The sequence below is a fragment of the Sciurus carolinensis genome, chromosome 1, assembly GCF_902686445.1.
Source record: "Sciurus carolinensis chromosome 1, mSciCar1.2, whole genome shotgun sequence".
Taxonomy (NCBI): domain Eukaryota; kingdom Metazoa; phylum Chordata; class Mammalia; order Rodentia; family Sciuridae; genus Sciurus; species Sciurus carolinensis.
Window position 1 is genome coordinate 107211433 of NC_062213.1, and position 14692 is coordinate 107226124.

Here is a 14692-nt window from a genome sequence, read left to right on the forward strand (position 1 = left end):
TAGTCCTTATGTAAGTGTTCAGTTATATATCAGTCATAGAAGTCTCCTAGTCAGTTTACTGAAACTAATTCCACTTACCTAACACTGTGAAGACAAATAACTTTGTAGACTAGTATATTTTTACCTTTGACTTACTTTTTGTAGTGCTAAGGATTAAACCCAACTTCTTGGGCATGTTTGGCAAGCACGCTACTACTGAGTCCAACCCTGTTTTGGTCTTTTAAAAAGAGGCTTATCTCTCCCATCATCCCCAAATAAAACATTTTGACAAATAAGCATTTTACAAAAAAATAATTGTAAGCACGGGTGAGTCTTTCAGAACTTTGAAATGATGAAATCAACTCAGGGGACATTATGGCCACTAGTTTTGGCTTTGAAGCTTGGATGTCAGTTTTGTATAATGATCGGAACTCACCATGGCAACTAGCACTGAGTGATTTAATCAGAAGCACACTCATTTGCCATACAGTAATTACTCATGAACTTATTTGAAAAATGTAAAATGGCTCTTATTTTGAATGCAAACATTTACAAAATTTTAAATTCATTGATAAATAAAGAAGCAAATAGCAAAACAATCCCTAAGCAACTTTCAACTGTTTTGTCTCGGGGAATCAATCATACTGGTTGCTGGGCAATCTGTTCTTATAGATTAATCAGCACAGAAGTGGGGTTTGCATGTCTTTAGACTTGCATTTATTACCTTATGTCTCATTGGGACTTCCTTAACCTCATGTTTCTAAATGCCAAGCTTCTTTGAAAAACTTTCCAGCAAATAAGTCTCAGGTGTGTCCTTGCATTTCTTTTCTTTCTTTTTTTTAATATTAAATTTTATATATGAGCAGAGTGACATAGGTTTGTTGTCCGTGCTTCAGAAGGGGGAAAGTCTCCAGCAGTTCTGTGGCTTCTCCCAGTCCCTGTACATCCCAACCTGACATTGCTTGTGCTTCAGTTTCCCTGTATCAATGGGAGTATCACCGGACTTGGCAAGAAATGTCACATCAGGGCTGGGGAGATAGCTCAGCTGGTAGAGTGCTTGTCTTGCAAGCACAAGGCCCTAAGTTCGATCACCAGTACTGGGGGAAAAAAAAAAAAAGGTCACATCAAAGATGGGCAGCCTGAGCTAAAACCCAGCAGGGCTTGTTTTCAAAGAGAAGCCTTGGTTTTAAGCTTTCACTGTACCCCACAAGCCTGTGCCACTAATGCTGTGAGTGCTCCCAGGGCCCACTGCTGTTGCCACATGGCTGAGCCCTGGAAGCGTTAAGTGCAGGGCCTTTTCACAAAGTTTGACCCCCACTGGCTGCATGTCCCCTTACTGTGAACTGTGGGAAGGTAGTTGTAGTAGACAACAGAAAGGTTGGCCCTGACACCAGAGAATTAAGACTCGAAAGCTCGGAACTGACCATGTACAAGTACAGACCCCGTCTCCTGCCCTGCTTGTACTTTCTCAACTATCAAACACACAGTGGACAACTCCCATGGCACTCACCACCACTTTGGAAAAGATCCTCTGGCCCTTCAGACTTCACACTTCCTACCAAGAGTTAGGCCTGCCATCTCTTTGGAAGAGAAGTTACCAAGATGATGCAATTCCAAAGAAGCCTGACTGATCAGGTCCTATTTAAAAACACCATCTTCACTAAGTGGGTCCAGTGCCTTGAGTGTCAATTCATGGTCTACTATTTAACAACATAACAAATATGTCTTTAAAATGTTTTCTACGGTAAAGATGTTCCACATAAAATGATAAAACTGTCTAGTTCTTATTTTCTCTTTGGCAACTACTGTTGCTTGAACAATCTTCACTCTCCCCCTGTACTAGGAAAAATGTCACCTTGACACAAGAGAGCATGTCAAATAGGAATTGGGAATACCGGGGACATCCCTCCCACTGATTTGGTCCCTGGTAGCTGTCCATCAGTCCTTATGAAGTATACCTGAAGTGTGTCCATGTCACTCTCAAGCAGCTGAGCACATCCAGTGGAGCTGTCACCCAGCCATGTGGCTCTTGGGCATGTGACTTGAGGGAGATCCATGTGGAATCCTCTGTACTTCCTCATCACTTGGGCATGGCACTGTGGTTACAGAAGGCTGGCTTTCAAGTTGTAGATCTTAACTGGTTTACAGATTTCAAGATCCTCCAGCATCATTGGTATCTGACTGAGTCTTTTTGCGCCTTCGATTCCATTCTCTTCCAACTTCCTCTTCACACTGTCCTGACATGCATTACCCAGTAATGTGGTGCTGTCCACTCCCTCAGCATCTGAACTTCGCTGTCTGCAGATCTCAGTGGCAAGGTCTTGCATATATCCTGGGAAATGGTCAAAACGGTCCCTTTAGGATACCACTTTAATTCCATGTAGAAGCATATCTGCCTGATGCTTAAAGAAATGGTCTTCATTCTCCTTGAGCACCACCATATAGTGCTCCAAGTCCACCTTATTCGGCACCGAGTAAAGGAAGAGAGCTTGGAATATCTGGTCACGCAGGGTCTCGCCACAGCCCACGAACAGAAAGGACTTGGTGCGGTACAGGTTCTGTAGAACTTCCATCACTTCTGGGTCTTGAGTGACATCTTTATATCCTGCTGGATCCAACACCATCCCGCAGGGGTCTGTGTATAAGCCATGAATATGAAGAACTCCATACTTGATGTGGCCTCTCGCCCACTGAAGTACCTTCATCTTGTCCTTCAAGTCCAGGGATTCCATGGGCTTGCTCTGTTGCTGCCCAAAGATCTCCAGCAACTTGTCATAGTTAGTGGTCAACACCATAGTGCCCCTATCCATTAGGCTGAGGATGGACTGTAGCACCACCGAGTTCTGGATATGGTGTTCCAGGCTATCAAAAACCTCCATCAGGCAGTCCGGGAAGAAGTTGGGCTTGGTGTCACCTGTGCGAGGTGACATCTTTCGGATCACATCGTGGGCCACAACCAGCAGATCCCGGTCCTTCATCACTTTCCTCCGGAACTCGGCAACGTCTCTCGTGTGCAGCTCCTCCACAAACAGAGGGCAGGGATCCCTGGGGCCACCGCTGCGCTGACACCAGTCCCTATGACCAGGAGCAGCTCCTGGGGTTATTTCCGGATGAGGCTTTTTAGAAACTTTGTTGATTTTTGTTTGTTTCTATTTGTTGTCTTTTCCACTGAATCCATCTGTGAATCCTTCCGCGCCACCGCAGGCCGCAGCTCGCGCTCCCGCCGCTGCCTCCTGCGCGGTCGATGGTGTCCCAGGTCTCAGCTGCCGCGCGGCTCTCAGGCTGCGTGGGGCAAGGTCTGCGGAGGGAGCTGCGCGCACCCCTGCGGGAGCCGGGCCAAGCCTCCACCAGCCGGCCGCACCGCCGCCCTTTCATTTGTTAGTACATTTGGATGGGTTTCTTCTTCACTGTTCAGTTATCCCTTTCCATTTATGTTCTCTTAAAATTGCTGCTTGCTAATTTGTGTGCCTTATCCCTTTCTCCACCCTCAGGTATTTTTGGGGTAGTGTGTTAATCTTCTAAATTCCTTAATATTTTAATGGGGATTTAGAATAAGAAAAAGATGAATTTGGGTTGTCAGCCTGCTAGATTAAATTGAAAATTTCTAAGAACCTGAGAATTGGCTTGTAGAAGTTAAAAAGAAATAGAGTTGAGTCATCTATTTACACAGTAAAAATGAATACTTTGATCATATTGACTACCCGCTGCTCCCCCCCCCACTTCTCCCAGTACTGGGGATTGACCCCAGGGGTACTTTACCATTGAGCTATATCCCCAACCCTAATTTTTAGTTTGAGGCAGGGTTTTGCTAAGTTGTCCATGCTGGCCTTGAACTTGCGGAGGCTGGATTCTTGATTTGTGGTCTTCCTGCCTAAACCACCTGAGTTGCTAGCATTACAGGTGTGCACCACTGTGCCCAACCTTTCCCCTCCTCTCCCCTTCCCTCTCCGCTCCCCTCTTTTTTCTTTCTTTTCCTCCTTTCCTCTGTTCCCTCTTTTCCCTTTCCTCTTTCCTCTCCTTTAACCCAGGGCTTGTGTATGCTGAGCACACATTCTACTATTGAGCAACATACCCAGTCCGAATTTGAGTCTGTCTTATTCTGAGCATGTAGAGTGTTTCTCTATATTTTATGTTCTTCAACAAATATTTCTTTATAGGTGTTACAAATTTTACATTAACTTTAAAAATATTTTTATATGCAATTATATGTATAAACATATACATATTTTATGCTTTTATAGTCTCCTATTCTTTGTTTTTAAAATTAGTGAACTTTATGTATACTATTCTTTTTGCATCTGTTTTTCCTTTCTTAGTTGAGTTGGGGTGTCCTTTTAGCTTGGCAATGATAATTTAATAGAATAATTTAATTTCTCAGGATTCAGAAAAACTTATTCTCCTGACTCTGTTTTGTCACAGTGAAAGAATACATATTAAAATTGACAAAGAGAAAAGCTGTCCAAGAGAAAGAAGATGCAAGCTTTCAGATGTTTCTTTCTAGTGTAGTTAAACTGTTAGGTGCTTAATTATCCTAGGAAAAAATGTGGGATAATACACAGCATATTGCTTAGCAGGCAGTCTCACCGGAGCCTTGGGATTGAGGGTTTTTATTGGCAAATCAGTCTCCATATGGTTGACAGCAGCAATTACGGATGCCAGTCCACCCAGAAGTCTTATGAATGCAGTAGGCCTCAGATATGCTAAAACAGGCATTTTCTCTTAAGTCTTACTATTAGGATACACCTGCTGTCTAAAGGAATATGTGGTTTCTTGTAGCCTCCAACATACTAAAACCACTCTTATTCAAGCAGAATATTCTTTTGGTTCAGAGATTATCTCCTAGGAGCCATTCAAGGGCCAGTGCTCAGACAGACCTTAGGAATGTGCAATTTTTTTTTTTTTTTTTTTTTGCTGTGCTGGGGATTGAACCCAGGGCCTTGTGTTTGCAAGGCCAGCACTCTACAACTGAGCTACCTCCCCGGCCCTAGAATGTGCAAAATTTGAGTAACACAGACCTGCCACGCAAATTCTTTCGTGCACACTAGTAAATGCATATTTATTTTTTAAGACTCCAGGTAAGTATCATCTCTTCAGCAAAAAGTTTCCTGTTTCATTCTAAGAGTTAGTTACAGCTGGTGTGGTGGTATACGCCTGTAATCCCTTCTACTCAGGAGGCTGAGACAATAGGATTTCCAAGTTCCAGGCCAGCCTGGGTAATTTAGTGAGCCCTGTCTCAAAATAAAAAGAGCCAGGTATATAGTTCAGTGGTAGAGTGCCCCTGGGTTCAATCTCCAGTGCAGCCTCCCCCCCCCCCCCAAAAAAAAATTGCTCCCATATCTTTGCCCCTATAGTTATGTTTATCTCCTTTGTAGTCATTCTATTTCTTGAAAGATGTTTAATTCATGTCACTTCAAATGCAAAAATCTTTATCATCATCTTCCCTGTTCCTCTTGGTTTTAAATATTGTATGTTTTCTTTGAGCAAGAACTTTTTTTTATTTAGTTTTGTATGTGATGCTAAAGGATCGAACCCAGTGCCTCTTGCATGCTAGGCAGGCACACTCCACCAACTGAGCAATAATCCCAGCCCTCAGTAAGAGCTTTGTATCATTTTACATATGATATTATACTTGTAAAATATGTTATTAAGTATTTGAGTTTATTTTAACTATATGTATCTTTTCTGGGGTACTCTGGTATTCTTACTTTTAGATTGAGATTTTATTTACATCAGAATGACTATGGTTTTATAGTTTGTATACTACACAACTCTTGGCTATAACCCAGTCTTTCCGTAGTTGGGTACATAATAAACTGTAAACACAATACACTAGTCTTCAGCCCCTCAGCTCTTTCTTAAAGGCAGGATTATGGCATTTCTATCTTCAATTCCATTGATACATAGTAGATAGTTGTATTGACTGTGGTGCTTTTTTTTTAGTTCTTAACTTTAGTTTCCATGTTACCTCAGCAGTTTTGATAGCACAAATGATCTTTCTTCCACAGTAGCATAAATTAAAGTATCTCTAAACTAAGTAATAATTTAAGGTGATGGATTGTATTTTAGTTTTCTATAACTGCTGTAACAAAATTACTACAAACTTGATGTCTTAGAATAACACACATCTTATTCTCCTGTAGTTCTAGAAGCTGAAAGTTTGAAATCAGTTTTAGCTTTGCCTAAAGCCAAAGTTTTGGCAGGATTGATTTCTTCCACAGGTTCTGGGGGGAGAAAATCGATTTCCTTGTCTATTCCAGCTTCTGATGGTCACCTTTCTTGGCTTGTCTTCATCTCCTTCATCTTCAAAGTATAACACTTTAATCTGTTTCCATTATCAATTGCCTTCTGCTTGTTTGTAGTCTAATCTGCATGTGTCTCCCTCTTATAGAATCACTTTATTACATTTAGAGTCTTTTGAACAATACAGAAATCAGTTCTCATGAATCCAAAAATCAGTTCTCACTGAAGAACCTTAATCTAGTCTCATCTGCAAAATTCCTTTTGCCAGGTAAAATAACATGGATAGATTTCAAATATAAGGATTTCTTTGGAGGCCATTATTCTGCCAGCCACATCTTATAATAAAAAAGCACTGCTTTGGGGGCATATTAACACTTGTTTTCCTATAGGGTATCATTTTTCCCCCATTGGGATAATTCAGTGAGTTCTTTTACATAGTTCTTGATGCTCATTTCTTTGGTGTTGTGTGTGATAAATGAATGGTTTCCATATGGGCATCATTCACAATTTCCTTTTACTTCCCTTGAAGAATATTGTTTAATGTTGCCATTTTGTGTTGTAGTTGGTGTAATACGTTGCCCAGTATGCCGCCAAGAATGCAGACAGATAGACCTTGTGGATAACTATTTTGTGAAGGACACATCAGAAGCCCCTAGCAGTTCTGATGAGAAATCAGAACAGGTATGCTTCTCAATTTTTCTTTATAGTAATGTCTTGATATAAAAGTATAAATTATAAGAAAAAATGTTTGGATAGTTAAATAAGGTAGTGCTCATATTTCTGTTTCAAATTGAAAATAAAGGATGACTTTCTTCTACCCTCAAACATAAAACAGAAGTCATTATTTTAAAAGTCAAATTTTGCATAGTTTTTGTGTTGTGAGCCTTATATTTTTATTACTTAAATGTTTGATATCTAAGGAAAGGGATTTTGTTGAAGGTAAATGGATAACAGAATAATTTTATTCTTTGTACAGTGAATTAGCCAGGGTATTAGAGCAAGTTAGAAAGATTTCCCTGTTTTATTTTGTGGATCTCTATTTGGTAAATTTAATGTAGATCAATATTTACTCTTTCAGGTATGTACCAGTTGTGAAGACAATGCAAGTGCAGTTGGCTTTTGTGTAGAATGTGGAGAGTGGCTATGTAAGACGTGTATTGAAGCACATCAGAGAGTAAAATTCACTAAAGATCACTTGATCAGGAAAAAAGAAGATGTCTCAGGTAAGATGTGTTTTAACCTTCCTCTTTTGATTCTATACCATTTTCTACTTTTTAATAAGTATTGAATACCACCATCAATAAGAATTTAGAAAATTAGTCAAATATTTTATTATGTTTAGTTAAAAAACTTTTTTTAAAATTTTGCTACAGAGTCTGTTGGAGCATCTGGTCAGCGCCCTGTTTTCTGCCCTGTACACAAACAAGAACAATTGAAACTCTTCTGTGAAACATGTGATAGACTGACATGTAGAGACTGTCAACTATTGGAACACAAAGAACATAGGTACAGAAGTCATACTCAATTATTGAGAAATATAAAAAGTGCTTAAAAAATTATTTATTCTTCTGAAAGCAAATACTGACCCCATAATCCCTTAGCATTTTACATCTAAATTTTCTGTTTTATTTCTTGAAATAGTGTATTTTGATGAACTATTTAATTGTTTTCATGTTCATGTCTAATTGTCTTATGAATATTGCCAAAATGTATCATCATATAGGGTTGGGTTTGCAAGAACAGAATTGTATTATTTGTTCCTGTGGTTCAAATAAGCCATTTCCATCTGTAATGTAGTTAGAGCATAGGCTGTTATCTCTAAAGACAATGTTCTCATAGTATGGTTAACTGACATTCTCATAGGCAATAGCTAGCTGATATCTAACATCAAAGCATAAATATAGATATCAAGTTAGAGGTATTATTTGCAGGAAACTTAGGGATTTATAAACAGCTTAATAAACATTCTAAGCATAGTTTATTCTTTTAATATACAACTTTGTATTTTAACCATATTTCATCCTGAGAATCAGTAATATTTACTTATAAGAAGTCTCTTTCATCTGAACTGTTTTGAAACTGTACTGAAATTCTTAAGTACATAAGAAAATTCTTGAGTAAATTTTCCCACCTTCTGTGGCACCTGTTTATTACAAGTAAAAAAGATGATTTAGCCTATCCACCCACAGTCTAGAATTTTCTAACATGTTTTTCAAAGAACAATATTTCTATATGGATGAAAGTTTTACGAGTCTGTTGCCAAGAAGTTATTTTAACCACATTTAAATAGTGTCAGTCCCCCCCCCAGTATTTTTTAAGATGTAGGTGGACACAATACCTTTATTTTATGTATTTATTTTTATTTAGTGCTGAGGATTGAACCCAGTGCCTCTCACACATGCCAGGCAAGTGCTGTACTACTGAGCCACAACCCCAACCCTGCTGTCTCTTTTTTTTGGAGACAAGGTCTCACCATGTTGCTTGTCTAGGCTGGCCTTGAACTTGCAATCCTTTGCCTCAGCCTCTTGAGTAGCTGGGATTGTAGGTGTGTGCAATTTCTTAACTGTATGATTTTTTTTTTAAATGAATTCATTCATGTTAATTGGATTCCATACTCCTCTAATTCCTAATAATGACCACATCTTTACTTTGTGCCAGACACAAACACCTACCTGCCTACCTAGCCCCTCACTTTGGTTTGGAGATTGAACTAGGGTCACTTTACCCCTGGGCTATACCTCCCAGTGATTTTTATTTTTTTTTAATTTTGAGACAGGGTTTGACTAAGGTGTTTAGGCTGGCCTCAAACTTGATATCCTCCTGCCTCAGCTTCCTGAGTCACTGAGATTATTTTGGGTATATGACACCATGCCTGGTTTCTACCAGGCATTTTTCTGAATGCTGAATGCTCCTTTAATTCATGAGTTTTAAGTACTGGTGTTTTATGACTGTCTTAAAGGGAGAGAGTGCATCAGCCCACAGAAAGCTTTAGTAGTCTGTACAAGGTCTCATAGTAAGTGATAGAGCCAAGAGTTAAGCACTGACATTCAGGCTTCAAATTTCTTCTTAATCTCCATGCTTATTTCTCCCCATATGGTATATAGAATACAGAATACAGTAGACAGAATATCTCAAACTTGACCATAAAAAGGAAATGCTTTTTGTTCTTTTTAAAGGCAACTTTCACTTTTCTAACAGAACAGTTGTAGCCTTAATTTGTGTGTTCAGAAATGTCTTATCTTGGGCTGGAGATATAGCTCAGTTGGTAGAGTGCTTTTCTCTCATGTACAAGCCCCTAGGTTCGATCCCTAGCACCACAAAAAAAAAAAAAAAAAAAAAAAAAAGTCTTGTCTTACTGGAATTTGGCTAATATTTTACTGAAGTGACTAATCTTTTGGATGCTTTTACCTTTAGGACCAAATCTTATCATTGATTATTTTCTAATGGTCTCATTGAGACATTAGATTACGTTTTTCATAGGTGCAGTAAGATATTTTCCTGAGCACTCAGATTTCTTATGTAGTGTTTTGAATTGATGGTAATAGACAAAAAGAAAAGGAAGATGATATACTTTTCCCCATGAAAAATAACTTAATTGGGCATGGCTTAAACCCAAGGGGAATGAAAGAGAAAGACTGCCCCCACCTCAGAGTCTAACTCTGATCCTTTTCTTTCCTTTACTATATTCTTTTATTACTTATATCTAAGTCCTAATTATCTGTTAATGTGTCTGCCTGAATATAGGAAAAAAATAACCTTTTCCTCCTCTTACACTTAATGCAAGATCTTAACCATTTGTATGAACTTTTTCTTTCATACTCATCAGTTTTCTGACACCAGCTGGAATTAGAGTCTACCTGGAATTAAGAGTCAGAGCCCATTGGTTAAAGGCCTAGTCCCATAGACTACCTCTACTTCAGATGCCATTTGTAAACTTGTGAATGCTGTACTTCAGTTTGCTAGATAATTTGCTAGAATGGCTCAAAGAATCCAGGAACATCCTTAACTTATTATTGCTGATTTATTATAAAGAATATTTTAAATAATACAGATGAACACCCAGATAATGAGATACATAAAGAAGTATGCAGAGCTTCCAATCTCTTTCTGTCCTAGGCATGTTACTGCCTGCGCATTCAGCAACCTGGAAGTTTTCTAAGTCCTGTTCTTTTAATTTTTAGGAAGCTTCACTATGTAAGCATGATTGACAAAGTTATTGACCATTTGTAATCAACTTAACCTCTAGACCCCCTTTCTTTTCTGTAAACTTAGAGAGGAAGACTGGAAGATCTAACCCTCTAATCATCTGGTTGATTTCCTTGGTTATCCTGGAGCCCAAGCAGGATAACCTTGGCATATTAAAAGACTCATTAGCATATTAAAAAACTCTTACTAGTTCAGAGATTCCAGGGTTTTTAGGAACTTTGTGCAAGGAGTGAAGACAGCAATCAACATTATATAGTTATGTTCCAAACATAGTCAAGGAGGTACTACAAATTTTTTATATTACGTGTTTGTGTGTGTGTGTATACATATGTGTATATATGCGTGTGTGTATATATACATATGTTTACACAAACAGATACATCTTGGTCCCATATGATTATCCTAACCACATAAGTTTGTGCAGGTATGCTCTCTGATGTTCACACAGTGAAGAAATTGCCTAATGACACAGTTCTTAGAACCTGTTCCATTGTTAAGGGATGTATGACCATGTTTTATATCATAAAATCACACTTTTCTTATTGTGTGTATTTCCATTATATTTTTCCTGGATATACTATTGGGAGAACCCATGTCATTGGACTTAAATAACTCAGGTTCTTACTACTACCAATAAAATTATAACTGGTCTTTCTGATTTGAGGTTTGCCATGTCAAATTCATTCTGTCAGTATTGCTGCCAGGATTATTGTGCTGAAGTATAGTGTCACCATAAAGCAGCAACAAACCACTGCAGTGTTCCCCTCATAGAGTTCCACATTTTCGTATAGTATACATTATTTATTTTATTAGCATCTTTCTCCTTTAAAATTTTTTTATATGAGTTTTTCTATGTTGCCTACGCTGACCTCAAACTTGTGATCCTCCTGCCTTCCAAGTAACTGAGATTTTAGAGGTACACCACCTCTCCCTGCTACCAGCATCTTTGTCTTCATCATCTGTTCACAAGACCACCTTCTCTACTACCACCACCACTTCTACTTCTCTTCCTCCTCCTTTTCTTTCCTACTTCTTCTCTTTTCTTTATTTTCATTGGTGCCTTATAATTATATATAATAAGACCATCTTCACTTCTGACCCTCAGTAAAAACCCACACTTAAGGAGAAATAGCATGAATTTTGAGCTGACTTGTTTTTACCTTCTTTAGGCAAGAGTAGTGATTTTTAAAGGATACTCTCTGTTTACCTTGGAACTATTGTCCATAAATGATGTAACTGTTGATTAATAGAGAGCTGTTTATTAGTATAGCATCCATGTAATCATAGGATCCAGCAGATCCTCAGTTGGTTCCAAAGTCAGCCTTAGGGGGTGAAAAGAGGATACCTACTTATAAATGTGAAGAGTACCTCTTTGCATTCTCCTGGTTGCATGTTCCTATGTAAATCATTTCCATTTTACAGGGAACTGTTCTGGACTCTGCCTTCCTTATTAGCGTGTTTCTCTCATATCATCCAAGACATGGGTATTTAAGGCTTGAGGATTATTTTATTTCCTTCAGTCATAAAGTGTCATCCTTCACCCACTCCCTGTACTGGAGTTTAAACCCAGGGACTTGAACATCCTGGGTAAGTGCTGTGCCACTGAGCTGCATCCCCCAGCCTTTTAAATTTTTAAATTTTGAGACAAGGTCTAAGTTTCCCAAGTTAGCCTTGAATTTGTTATCCTGCCTCATCCTCCCAAGTAGCGAGGATTATAGGTGTGTACCACAGAGCCCAGCCCAGTTGTACTGTCTCAATGACTGCCCAATAGCCAGTAGTATCCAGAAGTTTTCTGGTCTAAAATTCTTGTGGTTGCCAGTGTGTGGCCCTTATAGGCTTTTGTTAAAAGCTCCAGTTAGCATTAGTATGTGTTGCTGGCACTTCTGAAATCACATTTGAGTCTGGATCATAGTGGCCCAAAAGTATTGAGAGAAGAGACAGCTTTTTGTAATTTGGATATGACCTGCATTTATTCAGGTCCCATTTAAATATGGTCTTTTTTATTCCCCCTTTTAATTTTGTTTGGTTTTATACTTTTATTTTTTATATTTTTATTATGGAAACTTTCAGACATGCACAAAAGTATGATAGTGAAAAAACCGATTTCCCCGGTACGTACCTTCAACCAACCATTTTTTCCCCCTCTATGCCTTACCTACTTCTCTTGTTCTTCCCTTGCCCTGGAAATAATGAGTATTCCAGACACCAGGAATGTAAACCTTTAGCTGTGGCATACAATGAACTAAAAATGTACTACAGGTTGTGTTTTGTTATTTTCTAAATAATACTGTATATAGATGGTTCTAAAGATGGTTTGACTTAAAATATCACAAAGGTAATATGTGTTCAGTAGAAATTACACAAGGAATTTTGATCTTTTCCCAGGCTAGCAGTATGTGGTATGCTATTCTTCCTTGATGCTGGGCAGTGGCAACAAGCTGTACTTCTGGGTTTTTAATCACAGTAGCTAGTGATAATTCCACTATTTGGAGTACATGTCCTTTAAAATTCAAAAGTACCGTGTAAACACTAGGCTCCTTTAGTTTTAAGGTAGGTGGTGGCAGCAATTTTTCTTCATTTGTGGAATGTCATGATCCAGGTTATTTCTAAAAATTACAACCATTTGAATAGTCTTTAAACCTTTGCTGGATTTATCAACCAACCCCTGTTGGTCATGTAACCATTGCATTTTAGTTAGTCCTACCTTGTTCATAGGTTTCCAATATTATCATGATTTTATCAGTATAGTGTGTTATTACATTTGAGACCTGTATCAAGTCTAAATCTCTTTTAATCAGATTATAACAGTAAGTTGGTGAATTGAAGTAATAACCCTTTTGCAATATGATAAGTATAAATTGGATCCCTCCCATGTGAAGGCAGATTGTGTTGGCTCTTTTTTTGAGATGAAGACAAGAAAAAAAATTTTTTTTTTTTTTTTAATAAGTCAGCCATTTAAGTACCACTCTCCCTTAGGCTGTTATTTATTTTTGTACTAAGACCATATCAGGAACTATTGATGCAGTGGTGGTACTACTTTATTCTAGCCTTAATAGTCAACCATTGGTCTCAGTGACCATTCATGTTTTTCCACAGACTGTGCAGGACATATGCATAGAGAATTCATTGGCACCAGCTTCTAATTTTTTATTAAAATGAAAATTTCTTTTTGTCTAACATGTATCCTGTTCTATCTCATATTAACAACCTCTATGTACATGAGCAGTTCTTTTTTTTTTTTTTTTTTTTTTTTTTTTGCGGTGCTGGGGATTGAACCCAGGGCACTGTGCTTGTAAGGCAAGCACTTTACCAACTGAACTATCTCCCCAGCCCACATGAGCAGTTCTAGTGGTTCCCATTTAAGTGTGTCTAATTAAGACTGGCTTTTAGAACTCCATGCCTTCTATTTTACAGTACTAGCTGGTGAAGTGTTTTTATCAGTCGACATCATATCAGTCGACATCATATCGGTGACACATTCACAGAAAATTGGTTAAAATATTCTAATTTTATTTTATTTTTTCTGGTATTAGAAATTAAACCCAGGGACTCTCCGTCACAAAGTTATACCCCCAGTCTCCTTTTAAATTTTATTTTGAGATGGAGTCTTGCTAAGTCGACCAGTCTGGTCTTGAGCTTACAGTTTTACCCTCAGCCGTCCAAGTAGCTGGGGAAATATTCTAATTTCAATATGAACTTCCACCTTAATCCCAGCAACTATTATTACCTCCATCCATTGTCACTTCCTCGATACCTTGTGTTCAAGGGTCAGCTGTATTGCCTTGGTTCCCTAAATGGGGGTTGCATTAGAAAACCTTGCCTCTTCTAGGCATTTTGAGGTTGGGCCCTTCAACTTTTTTTTTTTTTAAGTTTCTTAAACTTTTAAAATGTCTTCAAACTGGGATAAAATACAGCAACGCTAACTTAGGGCTCTTTAATATTAGGGACTACCTGGGTTTCCTGTTTGGTCACCTGCTCTTTCAGTAATTCTGCATTAAGACTTTCCTTTCAACCCCATTAATGTCTGCTTTATTCATCCTATTTTTTACAGAACCATCTAATGATTTCCAAGTCTGAGATAAATCCATTGACCCATCCCCTTTGTCTTTCCCTGCTTTCTCATGAGTCACTGACTTTCATAGCATCTCTAAGATCCATAAAGAGAAGCTGAGACACTAAATCTTAAGACTTCTTAGATTGTTGCTAGATTTGCAGCAACATTGATGCATACTCACTAGACTACTGTTCATTATTTTCCTTTTTTTTT

The 14692-nt window shown here is 38.3% G+C and overlaps 1 protein-coding gene and 1 pseudogene across 2 annotated transcripts in view; one reads left to right on the forward strand and one right to left on the reverse strand.

Moving 5' to 3' along the window:
• Positions 1 to 14692, forward strand: part of Trim33 (tripartite motif containing 33) — a 126653-nt gene that overhangs the window by 41093 nt on the left and 70868 nt on the right. For both annotated transcript variants that reach the window (XM_047547309.1, XM_047547314.1), the window contains exons 2-4: positions 6782 to 6900; positions 7298 to 7442; positions 7593 to 7725. In XM_047547309.1, coding sequence (XP_047403265.1) covers positions 6782 to 6900; positions 7298 to 7442; positions 7593 to 7725 — 397 coding nt within the window. The remainder of the gene's footprint in view (positions 1 to 6781; positions 6901 to 7297; positions 7443 to 7592; positions 7726 to 14692) is intronic.
• On the reverse strand, positions 2131 to 3172 carry LOC124981142 (protein FAM118A-like; annotated as a pseudogene).